General features: G+C 41.7%; 1 protein-coding gene and 1 pseudogene across 2 annotated transcripts in view; one reads left to right on the top strand and one right to left on the bottom strand.

The window, feature by feature from the left end:
• The window catches only part of DNAJC21 (DnaJ heat shock protein family (Hsp40) member C21), a 31,962-nt gene extending 15,722 nt beyond the window's left edge, over positions 1-16,240 (bottom strand). For both annotated transcript variants that reach the window (XR_010941922.1, XM_067730502.1), the window contains exons 1-6: positions 15,982-16,240; positions 8,547-8,640; positions 4,451-4,574; positions 4,016-4,138; positions 3,336-3,640; positions 1,956-2,107 (exon numbers count right to left, since the gene is read on the bottom strand). Coding sequence is in view for 1 of the 2 variants with exons in the window: in XM_067730502.1 (XP_067586603.1) it covers positions 1,956-2,107; positions 3,336-3,640; positions 4,016-4,138; positions 4,451-4,574; positions 8,547-8,640; positions 15,982-16,078 (895 nt within the window). In the remaining variant the exon portion in view is untranslated. The remainder of the gene's footprint in view (positions 1-1,955; positions 2,108-3,335; positions 3,641-4,015; positions 4,139-4,450; positions 4,575-8,546; positions 8,641-15,981) is intronic.
• Positions 5,695-6,309, top strand: LOC137221202 (riboflavin kinase pseudogene; annotated as a pseudogene).
• Positions 16,241-18,591: the final 2,351 nt, after the last annotated feature.

Here is an 18,591-nt window from a genome sequence, read left to right as displayed (position 1 = left end):
TGAGAGGGAAGCCTACAGTTAAGAGTCCTGTTTGACTAGAACATAAATCTAAAACATGTTAACAAGTAACATCTCTTCAGTAAGTATCTAGAGTTGCACACATATCAGAAACTAAAATTTGTTGCTTCCTCACCAAGAAAATACAATGTTACCGAGATTTGAGTTGGCCTTTTAAAAGCAGCACTGAATTATACGGGAAGGCTTCCAAACAGATCACTTTACCTTTCAAGTTCTTTTCATAAGCCTACTTAGAAGAAAATTCAAAAAATTCTCAGAGTCCTAGGTATGGGCTAATTTCAAAAAATCAAATGTCATTTTCATAGTTCTATAACAAAGCAGTTTTTTCAACAAAGGTGTTTTAGTTTATCTCTTGAGCAAGATTTGGTGTGAACACATGTATAATTGTAATCTACTCTTCAATGCTTAAATAAGCTTAGTTTATGACATTCCATCATTATTAGAAAGACAGGTCATAAAATAGTGTATTACACGTAAAGTTTAACATTATCTTTACGGACTTTTATAAACTTGAAGCTTTATTACAACGGAATAATTATTATCAATATAGACCACAAAATCTAAGCTCAGTTGAAAGTCTTTGCACAATCCCATAGTCTATCTTTATAAGAAATAAACAAGTAAACTGATTGCCATTTTGGATTTACTATGGGATCGATAAAGAACCCAAGGTATCTCTTCTATATTCTACATTTTTTTTAATAATAAGTAATGGTAATATGATTCTGAAGGACATTCTCACTGCAATCATAAATGATCAAAATACCTCCAATGTTTCGTATAAGATACTTTCTAATTATGTGTACACTTTCAAATAGTTTGATTATTCAAATAGTTAATAAAGAATGCTGGATTTGAAGTCAAAATCTGGATGTAAGAATGTTCTCATATGTTCTCAGACATATGCCAGAGCTTCTCAGTAACAAAGAGATAACTACATGAGCAAAACCTACATATAAGGGACATAGTGTGAGGATCAAGCAAGACCTTATATGTGAAAGCACCTTATAAACTGTAAAACTCTACATAATTATGCCACCTCACATTTACACAGTGCTTCATAACTATCAAGGCACTTTCACACATACTACTTGCAATTCATTAAGAAAACATTTAATTTCCTGATCACGTGGAATAAATAAAAGTCTGTCATTTTATCATTTGAGCTATTAGTCTGAAAACCAACATTTGTAAGTAAGGTAAAATTAAGTAAACCATGTTTAGATCAGTTACTTTTATTTCTCATGGAACAGCCAGAGACAGTGGAGAAAGTCAGGTATAGCAATCACTATTCTCAACAATGCCCAATCCTCTCCTTGTAAGGTAGTCACATGCCTGTGCTCTAATGATAGAGGAAGAGAAAAGACACATTTCAGGACACGAAGAGAAGCCCCTCTACAAGTCAGAAATGAGACAATTTATATATGCCAGATAGATTCGTGCACAGTATCAGCTCTTCTGGAAAGAGTTACTATTAAAACTTGACCTACTGCTTAACTGCATTTTTTAAAAATAACCAGTTACACCTGACAATATGCCCATTTCTCAATATATTTATGCAGCCAAATGGTTCAAAACATGGTCAGAAAAGAGTTCGTTAATGAAATTACTGCAATTATACTACTTCCATAGTCTACCTTCACTTGGCCATGCCAAATTATTTTTCATTTCAATTATCTGCCATATTTAAAAACTGGGAGATGGCACATAAAAATCCAGTTTTCCAGCCTCACTTTAAAAACAAACAAACCAAACAAACATGAAACTGGCAACAATCGGCCAGAACCCAGGTGTTCTCCAGATTTTCATCTGCCCTCCCATTCGTTGTTGTCTCACACCTGAGCCCTTTATGGACATCTGTGAGCATCCTGAGTGCACAACCCCTGAACACAAAAACATTTATTTCCTACAGTTTCTTAGTGAATGGAGGAAGTTACCATCCTGTCCGTCTTGGAGTTCCCGTTCTTCCGCTTCATCTTCACCTGATCCATCTCCAAACTCCTTTTCATACTGCGCCTCCATCTCCCTGAGCTCCTTCTCCAAATCGGCCACCGTCATCCAGCTCTGCTCTTTGTACTGCTCTGCCAGTCTAGACACACACAGCACAGTCTCTGCATTGGTTTTATTTATTTTGGGGGCTTAAAACCCATCCCCTGGAGAGCTTCTTCCTCCCAAATTGTCAGCGCCTACAAACTTAAAACCTGTGCTTGGCTGAAACAGGCAAAGTCACTTAAATCTGTTATCTGTTATGTGGTTGATTTTAATTGCTCCACTAGATAATGGGTTTTGAAACATATAACTCTTCGCAACTTAATAAAAGTCTTCAGGTGGGGACTTCCCTGGTGGCACAGTGGTTAAGAATCCGCCTGCCAACGCAGGGGACACAGGTTCAAGCCCTGGTCCGGGAAGATCCCACATGCCACGGAGCAACTAAGCCCGTGCGCCACAATTACGGACCCTGCGCTCTAGAGCCCATGAGCCACAACTACTGGAGCCCATGGGCCTAGAGCCCGTGCTCTGCAACAAGAGAAGCCACCGCAATGAGAAGCCCACACACTGCAATGAAGAGTAGCCCCCGCTCGCCGCAACTAGAGAAAGCCCGCGCACAGCGACAAGACCCAACGCAGCCAAAAATAAATAAATAAATAAAATTTATTTTTAAAAAAAAGTCTTCAGGTGGTTTTAAACCGTAAGTGTCATGTAAAGTGCTAATTTTTCAAAAGATGAGGTGGGTAGAACTTTCAAGAAGTGAATAGTTTTTTAAAGAATGCTATAATGCTCTGGACACAACGCCTTTACAGTGACTCAAAACAACAAAACTTTAAAGGCACTGAGATGAACTAAATATCTAAGCGTATACGGACAGAGTATTGTGTGGTACTTAAAAGCAGCGCACTGGACTGACTTCTAGGGTCCAGTTCCCACCTCTGCAATTTATTAGCTATGTGATCTTGGGCCTCATTTCCTCAAAAGAAAGGATAAAAACCCGAACTTACTTCACAGAATTGTTGCAAGAAAAGCACTTACAACACGGCCTTGTACAGAATGAGAATTCGATTAACGTCAGTTATTATTAAACGTTACAAGAGTCTGAAAAGAATCTCAAGTATAAAGGGCCTCTGAAGGAAAACATCCAACTCAAAAGAAAAATTTTTTCACAGCAGATGAAAAGACATCGTCCAATGCCAGAATGTAAAAGAAAGGGATGTAGGCAGAATGAGGATTAAACCCCCCATGAAAGCACCACGCCAGGTATCCACTGATGCTTGCTGGGACCAGCACCTACTCATAGACAGGGTCCAGCCAGCACCACATACTTGGCCTGCTTTAGCTTCTGCTGCCGCCTCATTGCTTCGGCTTTCCTCGCCTTCTCTGCGTTCTGTTCTTCCACAAGTTTTCGATGAGCCTGCACTCTTCTATCTCTTTTACGGATGAAAGCTACGAGCTGACGGACAAGCTCATTCTTCTCTTTCCTTGCTTTGTCTCGAATCTTTTTGTTCTCTTTTTCCATGGCTCGTTTCTCCCAGTGGTTTGAAGCCTGTCGTGTATCATATTCTTCTTTCCAAGCAAAGTTCTTCTGAGTGCAGAAACTCTGCCAATAAGCGTAGAAAGGATGGACTACCTAGTGACAAAGAAAACAGGTAAAATGCTAGATTTTTATTTGGATTTCTTTTTCAGTAAGGTAGCAAATATTGCTGATGCAAAACATCTAACCTCCTTTCTTCGTATATACAACTTTACTATTAATCAACAGAGAAGACAGTCCTTTGAAGGCTTTACAAAATAACTCTTCAGAATGAATTTGATGAGGAAATTAATGGAATGGGACCAAGATCACTAAATAGTGAAAAGACGGGAGGCGATCAGGAAAAGAAAGAGAGGAAGAGAGTCACAGTAAAAGACTGAGAACTAGAACCCTTCTTCTTAAAATAAAAAAATAGGGAAAAGATACACTGACAAATGCTAATTACAAAATGGCAATGAATTTTTCTTCTACCGTATCATAGTCACTCTGGGAGTCTCCAAAAGTTGGGAAATCCTCAACATCCTCTTCTAAAGAAGATTCTAGTTCTTCCTTGGCAATCATTTCAAAAACATTACGATACACTGTATAAAAGCCCTAAAAAACAGTAACAGAAACACAAATTCTTAACACTCTTGTAGTTTAATTATAGAGTAAGATTTTAAAATGCAACATGAAAAACTTTAATGTTACAGAATTACAGTCCCAAGCTCGGTCACTGAAAGTACATTTAGTTTTCAACTGAAGGTCTTTATATGCTGACAGTTTAAATATGAAAGCTCTGTTTTTCAGTTTCCAAAATGAACATTCCTTCACCTTCTATTGTAGAATAATTTTAGGAATTCTCTTTGCATTTGAGAGTCTTACTTAAGTACTTGATAAGAAATTATCAGTGAGTTCATTTCTTACCTTTTCATCATCTCCATAACCAGAGTAACAGGTCACAGTGAAATAGTGAAGCAAATCTAAGCTGTCATCTTGATACTCTCCAGCAAGCCCACCTTTAAGCAGAGCCTCTCTATGATTATCATACCTAAACCAAAAAAATTAGCGACATCAGTGAAGGCTGAATAAATAAGAATTCAAAAGGATTCCTTCCTCTGAAACAGTCAAAATATAATTATTGTACATTTTAACATGGTCAACCCACAACCAAAAAATCTGAAGGAAAATATCAACAGGCAAAGACTTAATAATCTTTCACAGAAGTGCTGATTAAAACTATGACTGCAACTCCCAGTACGTTACAGGCAGTATACGGTACTAGCCAATACGAAGAGGGGAATTTAATGAGCCAGGGAATGTCCGTGACTCTCCCAGAAACGTAGCTGCACTTTCACACGAAAGAGACCTTACTAAATAAGACAGCAGTGGACATCATCTGGTCCACAGGCTAACTACACATTTGGGATCTGGGAATTTACCAACATGGACCAGAATAAAACTCTTCTAATGTTTATGTAAACAATCTAGGAGCTTCACACACATACAACTGCCCCTCACTCTGTAAAGCTGGTTATTACCCTCATTTGATATAACAGGAAACTGAAGCTCAGCAATATTACATAACATCGTCCACAGTCATAAAGCCAATGAGCAGCAGAGCCAGAATTCAAAACCACGTGTCCTGCACCAGAGGCCCATGCTCCTCGCCACCGTGCAGTACTGCCTCCAGATGACAGGAGAGTTAATAGGCAGGGCCTTCAAACAAAAAGACAAGGGGATCCTCGGGACAAGAAAACAGCCTAAGATCTAGAGAAGAGCTAGAGTAAAAGGAAGGCAGGAAAGAATTTCAAAGTTTCCAAAGGAAGGCAAAAGCATTTCTTAAGGCCAGATTTCCAAATTCCTCAGGAGGAGAAAAATTTAGGATTCTCTGATTTTTATATAAAAGATAATTTAATAAGAATTTTCCTCCAGACGCAGCCTCTGAGTCGCCCGGCACCTTCTGTTTGGTCAGCGGCGTAAGGGTCTCGCCGAGGCGTGTCGTCCGCGCCGCTCGGCCCGTTGTACGCCCGTGCGCTCGCCCGCCCACCCGGCCCGCGGAGCTCCTGCCCGTGTCCCCCGGCTGGCCCGGGGGTCCGGGCACCGCCTCGATGGCGGCTCTGCCTGACGCGCGGACTGGACCGCAGCCCGCAACCCGAACGGACGGCGTCATGAGGCACCTGCCGTACTTCTGCCGCGGCCAGGTGGTGCGGTTCGGTCGCGGCCCCAAGCACCTGGGCATTCCTACAGCTAACTTTCCTGAACAAGTAGTAGATAATCTTCCGGCTGATGCATCCACTGGCGTATATCATGGTTGGGCCAGTGATGGAAGTGTAGACGTCCATAAGATGGTGGTGAGCATAGGATGGAACCCATACTACAAGAATACAAAAAAGTCCATGGAAGCTAATATCATGCATACTTTCAAAGAGGACTTCCATGGGGAAATTCTTGCTACCTCAGATCAGAAAAGAACTGATTCTTTAGAGTCACTTATTTCAGCAATTCAAGGTGATACTGAGGAAGCTAAGAAACGACTAGATTTACCGGAACATTTGAAACTCAAAGAAGACAATTTCTTCCAGGTTCCTAAAAGCAAAACAATGAACGGCCACTGATGGAAAAGCATCTTATTTATTCATTCACTGTTTTCTAATATTTTACTGCTCATAACTCTACAGTCTCATCTTGGTTATATTTTAAAAATCAAACATTTTCCTATAGCTGTGAATTAAACAGTCCAATGTAGTTACCATATTATGTTCCAGCTGTTCAACTAAACCCACCATGTTACAGGACTAAAAAGGTTCATTTTAAAAATCAAGATGCTTTTTTATGTAATATGTTGATTAAAATGTACCACTAGAAAGGCCTTAAGTGTTTTACAATGGGAATGAAATATATATAAATATGGGTAACAGGCAAGTCACTAGCTTGAGATGAGAACTGTAACTCTCACGGTAAAGTTCTAGCATGCGTGTGCCCGTATAGCATGCTCTGCTAGTCAGAAGGCTTAGAAAAGTAACTATATTAAGCAGAGGCTAGACAGTTTACTACAAACTTAAGGGGAAAAAATCCAGACTTTGTATTTTTGATATTTTGCACATTTATTTATTATTATAGACATGAAGACTTGAGAAATTTCATTTTAGTCAGTCATTTCCTTTAAGGGCTCAAATCACTGTACTGTGTTCCATTTTTGTTACAGCTGCCTCAGTTCTAATTGGTCTAGACTCTCTCCCTATTATTTTTTTGTTTTTCTTTTAAAACAGTAAAATGAGTGTTTTTGGAATCTCTAGTTCTCATTTTTGTCTTGTAAAACACTTCTCTCTTTCTAAGGGTAGATATTCTTCAACATTTTTCTTCACCTTTGTTTCCTGTAAACAATTGTCAGTGTCAGTTCTTCCATTTAGAATATCCAACTCTACATTTACAAAATGTAGAGTTTCATCTGCGTCTGTATCTGCCATCCCATCCCTTCACTATATGAACAGTGATTAAGCGCATATCTCTTGCATTTTAGAAAAAACGCCCAAAAGTTCATCTGTAGGTTTCCTCAAAGTTTAAACGAACACCTAGCATTTCATTTATCTGTATCAGTTTCTTAAACAACACAAAATACTTGTTTCCCCCCCAGGGAAACTATTTAAGAGCCAACTAAACTATGAACTACAAAGTCATTTGTTTTTAATGTGATTATATGCTCCTGAGCAAATGCAAACTGTTGTAGTTGTGTGTACACAATGTAATTTAAGGCTAAAGAGTGTTATCTAGAATTTTAAAGATAACTCATTATAAAACCATTTTTCCCTAATGTGCATAAATGAGAGAACTGATTTTAACAAAACTGTTTATATAATATTTAGAAGAACATCTAAAGCTAATGTTGGAGAAGGGGGAAGCAGGAATAAATTCAGTTGGATTGTTTGAGTTTTTGGTGTATGAATTTATGGTAAACAATGTAGTATGTGTCTTTTTCATTTCTTCTTTATAGAAATACTTCGAAAATGTAATTTAATGTTAGAAATCCTATACTTGAAAGAAGCCTCAATTATCAGTGGTTCTATGAAACAAAGTTAAAAACAAACATGGAAAGTGTAAAAAAGATTTGTGTTTGTGTGAGTAGCTTGTGACAGATTGTGTCCTCATTAAGTGTGAAAATTCTTTGATATTGTCACCTTACATTTTGTTAAATAACTATTGCTTTTGAAAAGCCTACAGTGTGTGGTTTAGGAGTTAGTTAATAGTGTCTACATTTTTTTAAGTTTTATATTATTTATATATTATAAGAAATAGCAGTAGGGCCATTTTCGATTAGTTGGTGTTTTCAGGCCTTGAAATAAAATCTTGACCAAGTGAAAAAAAAAAAAGAATTTTCTTTACAGCCTTTCTCTCTTGACAGCTGGCCGTGCTTGTATGCCATCACACAGAAGACTTGCACGGGTGAACTGAACACCCACCTGCTCTGCGGGATCTTGCACAGTTATGTCAGGACTTTGTAGCAAAAAGTTCACTGAGAATCTGGAAACCCAGAACTTCAAACGGAGAAATTTTTGTTTGGAAATGGCATTAAATGATTGGGTCATCATGAGTTAAAGAATCTGTCATAGATGTAGAAGCTTAACTCAATTTCTTATATAAAGTAGTTCTTGGGAAAATATTACAATTCTTGATGAAAACACTGTATCTGTTTTTTAAGGAAAAGTCAACATTCTTCCTTTTCTGACATCAGTAAATTTGTCAGACATCAAAAAGACCTTATTCAAAGAGAAGGCACTTCATAAGTATCAAAATTATAACTATCTACGATTGCCAAGCTTTGTGTTTCATCATCTATAGTATCAGAGTTGGAGTAATCATCTCTAAGGTTCCTTCCTATCAACACACTGCATTTTATATAATGAACAGGTGACTGGTGCTTTAGAACACACCCCAAACCATTTAATATATTAAATTTTTTAAAAACCCTCTGTTGACCATTCTTCCCAACAAGATACACAAGGAGGGACAGCGTGATGCTCACCATGCTCTTTCCTGAGGGTCGCTTAGCACATCATACGCTGCTTGGATTAGTTTAAATTGTTCAGCTGCTTCTGCGGCATTATCCAGATTTTTATCTGTTAAAATAAAGGCACAGAAATTCAGTCATCAAAAAAGTAAAGGACAGACTCTAAAAGGGACCTCTTCCATCAGAAATGCCATACATAGATGAGTGTACAAAAATGAAGAAAAACAACTAAGGAAAACCAGAAAATGGATGACAGCTGATAATCAGGATCTGTTATAAGTGGGAACTTGAGTAGAAATTTCATGCTTTTCTCTAACTCTCAGTGCGTCACTGAGCACTCAACCTGGATATCCACAAACAGAAAATGCTGAGTAGTACACATTTTATTTTTAGAAGGAATAAAATACATAAATCAATCATTTATAGAAAGGCTGTTACTATTCAGTGCTAGATTATGTTTAATCCACCTTTACCACCATCCTTAAGGTTTTCTTTCTTACCAGCATATACCAAAATAAATCTCATAAACTTTACAAAGGATGTGCTAACTAATTACTTTTCCCCTAATTAGTTGTGCTTCCTTAACTGCGGAATTCAGAAAGCATCTTTGCCTCAGGGTGGTAGCCAGCTTCCAAGATGGCCCCCAAGGACCCCCACCTCCTGGCACTCATGCCCTGTGTGGTCCCCTCCCATGTCACCGGGGTTGGTCTCTGTGACCAAAAGCAGGTGGCAGGAGTGGTGACGGTACAGGATATTACTTCCAAGATTAGATCATGAAAGACTGCAGTTTGCATCTTGGGCGCTCACTCTCTCTTGGATCGCTGGGAGTAGCCAGCTGCCACAGACACTCCAGTGGTCCATGAGAAGCCCACGTGGTGAAGAATGGAGGCCTCCGGCCCACAGCCAACAAGGAACTGAGGCCCGCCATTACTGTGGGGGTGAGCTTGAAAGTGGGTTTTCCCAGACAATGGTGATTCAACCTGGTGAGAAAGCTTGAGCCAAACCACCCAGCTACACCATTCTGATTCTGATCCCCAGAAACCGTGTGAGTCCGTATTATGAAAATATTTGCTAAAAAAAAAGAAAGTATTTGCTGTTTGTTGTTTTAAGCCCTAAGTTTTCAGTAATTTGTTACACAGCAGTAGATAACTAATACACTCAGAAAGTAAAATATTTTGAACCCACCGTGGAGTACATCAATGTTCTTTAAGCTACAACTCAATATCTGCCTCTAAGAAAAAAATATGACAGAAGTAGTCTTAAAACAAGGCCCTCAAGGGTATCCTACCTCCTCTTTTCAGATACCATTACACAATCCCAAGTCCTTCAAGCGGCCTTCTGCTCAACAACTGACACAGACAACACTCTCTCAAGTGCAGCAATTTGCCATAGCTCTTTTTACTAAGATGCTTTAACACAAAAAGCTTTAGATATAGAATCATGCTCCCCTGGAATTAAAAAAAAAAGTAATAAACAGAAACAAAAAAAACTGCATCACAGGAGCCTAGCTGTATAAGTAATACAACGCTGGTCTAACTCCCCTTCCACAGAGCAGCCCATGGGTCATCTCCTAGCCTACCTCTTCTCTGGACTAAATCTCCCATTTCTTATGCACACTGTAATACCCTCTACTTCAAATGCTGTCAAAGACAGTGATCATCAAGGAGCCATTCATTAATTCCTTAACATTCTACTTCTAGTCACTATAGCTAATTATATTAGCTTTTAGCAACAATATCACAGTAAGTCATATTGAATTTATAGGTGACAAAGTTTCAAGTATTTTTCATATTAATTACTGACAAGAGGGACTTCCTTGGTGGCGCAGTGGTTAAGACTCCATGCTCCCAATACAGGAAGCTGGGGTTTGATCCCCGGTCAGGACCTAGATCCCACATGCATGCCGCAACTAAGAGTTTCCTGCCACAACTAAGACCCGATGCAACTAAATAAATAAATAAATAAATATTTTTTAAAAAAATTCCTGACAAGCCAATATACCTGTATAACAAATATTTTTTTTAACTCAAACATAGTACTCAATCCATTCTGTGGTAGATACTAAAGGTTAGATCATCCAACACCTCCCCCTCCTTTATCTCTTGCAGCCTTTACTGTGGAGGCTGGATAAGCTAAAAAATAAGCAAGTATTTTAGCTTATCCAGCCTCGCTTGCTGCTAGGAAGGGTCGTGACATAGTTCTGACCAATGAGATGAAAGCAGAAGTCTGTTAGTGTATTTTCTTTCCTTCCTCTTTTTGTCTTGTACATGGGCATGAGAGCTGGAGCTTCAGCAGCCATCTTGAGACCATGAAGAAAAAGTCAAGAGATTCACTGTGACATTACTTAGCCACTGAAACAATGCCAGCAGGCACCTACCTCCAAAACTCCTTGTGGTGAGAAAAATAAATTCTTAACTTACTAAGCCACTGTGGCTAGGTTTTCCATTACTTCCAATGCATACTATCAAATTCCATCTTGTTGTGGCCTTGCTGCAATTGGATTCTAAACACAGGACACCCAGTATCCTGTTTTGATAATTTTAGATTTAATTATTTTGGATTTTTATTACTACTCTGTGGCAAATACTACTAGTTGCCTACTCGATATCCATTCTCCTCTTCCTCCTAACAAAACCTGATTTTGATCACAGGGGTAATACACACACTTTAAAAATTCACCTCCCCAGACTTTCTTGAAGTTGGGGTTGTCAGGTGACCCAGTTTTAGCCAATCAGATACAAACACAAATCTACTAAGTGAAGCTCCTAGGAGAAGATTGTTTCTCCTGATCAAAGGGATGGGCCTGGGTGGCACTCACCTTATGCCCTTAACTCATCCCCTGTGTCCTGCCCAAAGCCCGGGTATACTGCCTGCCGGCAGATTATGAGGACTGAGGCAGAGACTGCTAGTTCATCCCCTTCTTCCGGTAACAACTGACTCCTGATTTTATGGGGGCACCTGATCCCCCAAATAAAGACTCCATTTCCAGTCTCCCTTGAAGCTTGGCATGACCATGTCACTAAGCTCCGGTCAATAAAATCTATAAAAGTATTCTATGGTGGCTTTAAGACTTCCTTGAAAGGCAACCAGCACACACTCTGTCCCTGCTTTAATCCTTCCTCCTCCACACTGCTGCCTGGGATCCCCTGCTGCCGTTTCAGATGGTGAGTGAGGCCTGATCTGACAGCTGCTGAGCAGAGTCCAAGGACCTCGTGGAGGAGACCTGCTACACTGGGGCTCACCTGCCTCTCTCTGCACCTCCACATGAGTAATGAACTTCTTTGAGGCTTAACTGCTTACACTTGATGAAAGGACTCAAGTCTTATGGTCAGGATGATGGACCAGGTCTTCGATGGCTTCATCAAGCAGCTGGAGCTACCAAGATGGGCCACCTCTGGATTTCTTGTTACATGAAGAAAATAAAATGACTATTTGTTTTGACCACAATTGCCAGTTTCCTGTCACGTGCAGCTGAACACAATCCTGATATGCCTCCAGGGTGACAGTCCAGCTCATGACTTCTGTGTCTTCGTCAAATCATTAATAACATTTTGGTCAGATAAACAAAAAAAGCATAGTTCAAATAGCTAGCTAGTGGGAAGCAGCCACATAGCACAAGAAGATCAGCTCGGTGCTTTGTGACCACCTAGAGGGGTGGGATGGGGAGGGTGGGAAGGAGGGAGACGCAAGAGGGAAGAGATATGGGAACATATGTATACATATAGCTGATTCACTTTGTTATACGGCAGAAACTAACACACCATTGTAGAGCAATTATACTCCAATAAAGATGTTAAATTAAAAAAAAAATTAAAGCAGAAAGGCAGAAAAAGCCAGCAACTGAATCTCCTGACATGAGACAAAAAAGGCGGCTGTTTGGGGTGGTACGTGGTGGCTGTCTTCACCTTTTCATCTGTACTTTGTTGTCCTGTTTCTTCCCACTCCCTTCCTTCCTCCCTCAAAGAAGTCTGGTAAGAGCTAAAGCTTTTACACATAAAAACCCACCAGTGTACCATCTGAAAGTAAGATCTAATCACTTGCTGGAGCTTCTTTTTTAACTAGTTTTTTCAATCTGTCATATGGCTTTTTATTTCACTTAAATATACTTGTAACTGGTTGACCAGGAGGTTGAACATGACTGCAGTTGAGTTAACAAGCAATCATAAAAAATGGAAAGCCCACCTTAATTATTAGCCAAATGCAAAAGCCACAGGTATTGCAAATCCAGTCATTAAAGTTTAAAAGGCATTCTCATACTATCCTGTGCTTTTCTCTTGATCCATTCACACCGTCTTCCACTTTGTCCCAAATGTTTTCACACTACCTTCTAGAACATTTCATGGACTGTGCCTTTTAAGTCCTGCCTTGACTGAAGCCAGGTTCCCTGAGAACACCACTTCCCTACAGGCCTCTCGGGCTCCAGCACAGCTGTCACACAGCAGGTTCGGTGGTAAAGCTGACATCCTCCTGGTCACTGATTCTCTATTCACCCCTGAGGACAAACCAGCATTCCATCGAGATTCAGGCCATTTGGCCATCTCTCCGTCTTCCCCTCCTTCTCACTGTCCACTCGCCTCCCAACTACTCCCCCTACTCACTGAGGATTTTAGCATGTGACTCAGGCTCCACCCCCAGGTCCTATCCTCATCCTAGTCATGTCAGTGTCCTGGACCTACTGGTCTCCCTACCTCCAGCCTTGCCCTCTCCAATCCATTCTCCCCACTACAGCCCGAGAGATACAAGAAAAATAAAAACCTATCATTTCTCCTGCTTCCAACCCTTCAATGGCTTCCCAACACCCTTAGGTTAAAACCCAATCTGCCTAATGCAGGTTACCACAACCTTCAAGACCGGGCCCCTGCTCACCTGGGCAGGCTCACCTCTTTCCCTTCCTAGACTCTGCCGTGGCCTCTCTTGCCTTCCACCTCCTGTATTCCCTGTGTTCCCGCTTTAGGTCTCGACCTAGATGTCACTTCTTCAGGGATGCACATCTATCCCACCCACTAGAAAACCCAGTCCAGATTGGTACATGTGCTCATAAGCACCTTGTATTTGCCCTCATACTGCCCTTATCTCACCGGATGAAAAGTGACTGCTTTCCTCTGTGTTTCCCAGAAGACAGCAGGGCCAGCAGGGCAGGGACCACCCCTGTCTCGTTCCACAGTAAGGTGTTCAGGGAACAGTCGTCAGATGAATTACTGAGAGCCTGGCTTTCACAAGGAGTAACCTCACTACGCAGTGCTATTGACCCTACTGGAAATCATTCTCAGTTCCTCAATAACAGAAATAAAGGTAATCTCTTTCTTTTTTAACAATGAAAATGGGCAGCCTTTCTATATGAGGTACGTATTAGTCTTTGAAGCACAGCCCATATGTCTTCTAACATCTAACACAGTACCTTACACACAGAATGAAATTAAACATTTGCTGAGTGTCAAGACTTAACAAATTAATGAGCCAGCAAAGCAAAGCATATCAAAATCATGCATCTCCTGGGACAGTATTTACTCCTTATATGTATAGGCATTTTCAAACCAAGATATTTAGGATGTTACGAATTCTGATGACATTCAAAGAAGCTATTCACATCTAGTTACTAACACATTTGGTTTCAAAATAGTTAACTGATATTTTAGTAACATTTGCCTTCTTCTTTGCACTGATTTCCAACTAGTCACCAAATCTGGTAATTTTTCTTTTGCAACTTCTCTTCATCCCAGGCCTTACCCTTCCCACTGACCCCAAGCCTAGTTTTGGCCCATCGGTGCCCAAGGCGGACTCTACCTGACTTCTGTCTCTACCCCTCCTCATACTACTAAGCTGCCTTCATAGCACCTTCCCAAGACATCTTAATAAAACCAGCCTCAACTCTCCACTATTGGATAAACAAATTTCACAGTCCTTCGCCTAACATTCAAAGCCCCTTACAATCTAATCTCAAACTTCTACTCAAAAACGTTTTAATACTGTCATCAAAATTATATATGCACTTGGTGACAAGCAGTAATCCTCTTTCCCACCCTTTCCCACCCAGAGTCAACAAATTCTTAACTCGATTTCTAACGGTAACCCCTATTACTCTTACACTAATTTTGGACCTATTAATTTTGGATATAGCTAATGACTTCTTAATGAACATTTAGCTCATTTATCTCTTCCCTTCCAATATACATCAGATTTTTTTTAGTTCCTCTGTTGGTCATCATTACAACTTTAAGCAACAAACCCATACCTTTATTTCCTGTTCCATCAACTATAACCATTACCTTCTGACTTTTGGTCCCGAGCCCTTCCTTCAGCTCTTCTCTCAACCCATATTTTCAGACTTCCGATAAACACTGCCTTCGGTCGAACTGTCCCCTAGGCCATCTTTGGGACACTCAGTGCTCTTTCCCATACTGTTATATTCACTTCTCTCAATCCCATTCCTCCAGCATCCAGCTAATGGCTAGACTCCTCTGCCAAGGGGGAGCCTCACTGCCTTTCAGTACATAGTGGACCCTGAATTCCTGGGGCAGTTATTAGTTGTTCTATCAACACAACTACCAATTATATATGCTATGCTATTTTATTTGCATTTGTATTTAACTTTTCGTGTGTGTAAGGCATGTTTTCCAAACAAGACTCTGAGGTTTCCATCTTAGCATTTTAGAGACTCTAGAAACATGCTTATGGACTAGTACTAATACGAAAGCCTCTTATAAACCTCAAAAAGCTGAGATTCAAATTCTTAGTTCCCCAGTCTAGAAGATCAAATTACTTCACGACAGTCACAAAGGGCTGGACTACAACCAAATAAAACATCCAAAGGAAGCACACTTCTAAGTAAACACATGAACTTCACTAGGGAAGACACTCAAAATCCGAAGTGAAGTACAGGGTCTTTTCTCCGAAAGAGAAAAAAAAAGGCATAGCCATTTAAAAGACATTTCACTAGCTCCTTTGTCTTAATTACATTTAAGTAGCTGGGATTCCTTGATGAAGCTAAGGGCCGCCGAGGAGAAGCCCGGGGAAGCCGAGCTGCAGGGGAGTCCAGCAAGGGACTAGCCTGAGGCAGGACTGGGTTAAGAGCTCGCGACTCCTCCCCGCTCGGGGCCGTCTGCGAAGGAGTGGGAGGGGCAGGGAAGTCTCTAGGACATTTATCTTTCCCCAGCCGTTAGCCACGCGGGAACCGGGGGGACGGGCGTCTAGGAAGGGACGAGGTGCTCGGGGCTCGAGTGAAGCCTGGGGGTGGAGGGCTGCGTCCACCGAGGAGCCGAGGATGCTCATCGCCAGAACTGCGCAGGGGCCACCTGACCGGGCGCCGGCCCGATTTCCAGGGCGAGGGGAGTTACCGAGCGGGCAGCTCCGGGCACAACCAGGTCCCTGGAGTTACCCTAGGGAGAGGGTTGAGAAAGGTCGCGAGGGCCAAGGCTTCTGCGAGGGGCCACGGCGGTTGCGGAGTAGTTACCCGGGTGCCATTTCAGGGCCAGCTTCCGATAGGCCTTCTTGAGCTCCTCCTCGCTGGCGTCGCGCCGCACCCCCAGCGCCTCGTAGTGACACTCCATCGTCCGGCCGGGCGGGGGGCTCAGGCCGGGGCCCGGGGCGGGGCCGGTGCCCGGGCCCGGGCCGAAGTGGTGGTGGTGGCGCTGGTGGTTCTCTCCTGTGGCAGGAGCCCGGCGCCCGCACCGGGCCAGCCAGCGAGCGCGGCGGCAGCGACGGCGGCACGGGGCGACGGCGGCGCGCGGCGGCGAAAGGCGGCGCCGGTTGCGGCACGCGGGAGCGCGGAGGGGGCGTTACCGGAGGCCGCGGCTCCGCATGGGCTGGGGGAGGACCCTGTTCCGGAAATAGCCGCGCAGGAGGGAGGCGGAGCCGCGGAGGGACGGAGGTGGGGCCTTAGGAGAACGGAGGCGGGGCCACGGGAGGCGGGGCCCCGGTGGGTGTTATTGTGAGGGACACAGAGGGCAGTCAGAGTGACACCAACTTGACAGCCGACCTGAGAGCTAAGATAGGAGTCTCATGGGATGATATTCTGGAAAACATCTTGTGGTTCTTTAACGTGAGCCCCAATTTTACAGATGAGGACGACACTCAGGTAAGTGGTTTGCTCAAGCCTCCCCAATCAGTGGCAGGATTCGGTTGGATCGAATCCAGGTTTTTTTAACTCTTCAGATATCTTCGGTTACCACTTAATGAGATCTCTAATATTGCTTGTCCTGACCAATGTGCATGAGAAATAAGAGTAGATGACTTAAACTGAAACAATTTAAGAGGAAGCATCAACACGTTTTGAAGTAACATAGTACTACATGTTTTACCACCAATGTGAATGAAATTGTGCTGGTCCACCCATCCATCACTCTTTAATCCTAACTTTTTGGCCTCTAAACCTACATTTCCAAGATTGGTTTACTTTAAGAATGAAGTTAAGGGAATTCCCTGACAGTCCAGTGGTTAGGACATGGCGCTTTCCCTGCCAAGGGCCGGGTTCCATCCTGGTCAGGGGAACTAAGATCCCACAAGACCAGCGGGCCGCCAAAAAAACCCAAAAAATGCAGTTAAGAGATAGTATTTAACCAATAGGTTTTGGTTGATCTAACTGATACACTGTATTATGGGATGTAAGATCTGAACAACTGTTCCAAGCAATTTGATAAGGTGTCAAAATACTATCCTAATTGTCGTTAAAATGCCTCAGTATAGGGCTTCCCTGGTGGCACAGTAGTTAAGAGTCCTCCTACCAACGCAGGGAACACAGGTTCGAGCCCTGATCCAGGAAGATCCCACATGCCGTGGAGCAACTAAGCCCGTGTGCCACAACTACTGAGCCTGTGCTCCAGAGCCCGTGCTCTGCAACAAGAGAAGCCACCGCAGTGAGAAGCCCACGCACCACAATGAAGAGTAGCCCCCACTCATTGCAACTAGAGAAAGCCCGCACACAGCAACAAAGACCCAACACAGCCAAAAATAAATAAATAAAATTTTAAAAGAAATCCATCAGTACACCAGAATATTTCACTGTAATGTGGAATGTTTACATATATCAGCTGTTAGATGTAGGTTGTCTTTGTCAACCACGTATGGTTAGAGAGAAGGGCTGGCTCTGTTGCTAACAAATATCTATTGTACAGGGTTGGGTATCCAAAGTTTAGGAAGCTGTCCCTTTCTTCCTTAATACCCTGCCCCCTGCACAATCAAAACCAACCAACTCTAAACCTCATCAAGTTTCTAGGCACAACACTGTCCAACCCACTACTCAAAATTCATACTTGCCTCTTTTCCAAAGGAATATACTATATGGTCTTGGATTGTAAATTGGTAATAGGTAGGGATTGAGAAATTTGAGTGCAATGAAAAACAGGACCTTTCCCCATCTGAGAATGGAATTAGGGGAGGGGGGGTTGGACAAAAAGTGAAAAAACAAAGTACTTTTTTCTTCCTCCAACTCCATCTGGTTTTGCTACCTCTTTTTTTCCTCCTGCGGGAAAAAGGGATCTATTTTTACTTATAACATTGTATCAAAATTTAAAGATAATTACACTGCATATAAATTTCAGTCTAAAGAAAGATCTCACTAAACAGGCTGACTTCTAAATGAACATGGACTTGGGAGATGCGGAATTCTCATTCAAATGAGTTATCCATATAAATGATTATGAAAGGGAAATATACAGCTAATTTTCAGCCTATATTCTGTCACTTAAATAATGGCCTTTTTTCCCCTGCACTTAACCAGATTTGCCTTTCATTAGCCACATACAAGTATTGAATATTTCAAGTGAACCTCTGACTTGAATTACTTAAATTTCAAGGTTAAGTAGCTTAACTTATACCATTTCAAGATAAAGTAGCCTAATTATACACTCAAGAAGGCCTTTCTTAGCAGAAAATTAGGAAAAAGTGAAATGGAAAAACTGATCATTCTGCCTACACAGATCTAAAATAAAGACAAAATCAAAACCCAAGTGACAAACTAGGAAAGATGCCTAGAAAAACCTCACTATATAAGAGCCCTTACAAATTCATGTAACTACCACACAAAACACCAGTCACAAAAGAAAACCCAGTACATAGCCAAAAC

Source organism: Pseudorca crassidens, chromosome 3 (genome assembly GCF_039906515.1).
Source record: "Pseudorca crassidens isolate mPseCra1 chromosome 3, mPseCra1.hap1, whole genome shotgun sequence".
In the NCBI taxonomy this organism is placed as follows: Eukaryota; Metazoa; Chordata; class Mammalia; order Artiodactyla; family Delphinidae; genus Pseudorca; species Pseudorca crassidens.
This window is presented reverse-complemented; position numbering and strand designations above follow the sequence as displayed.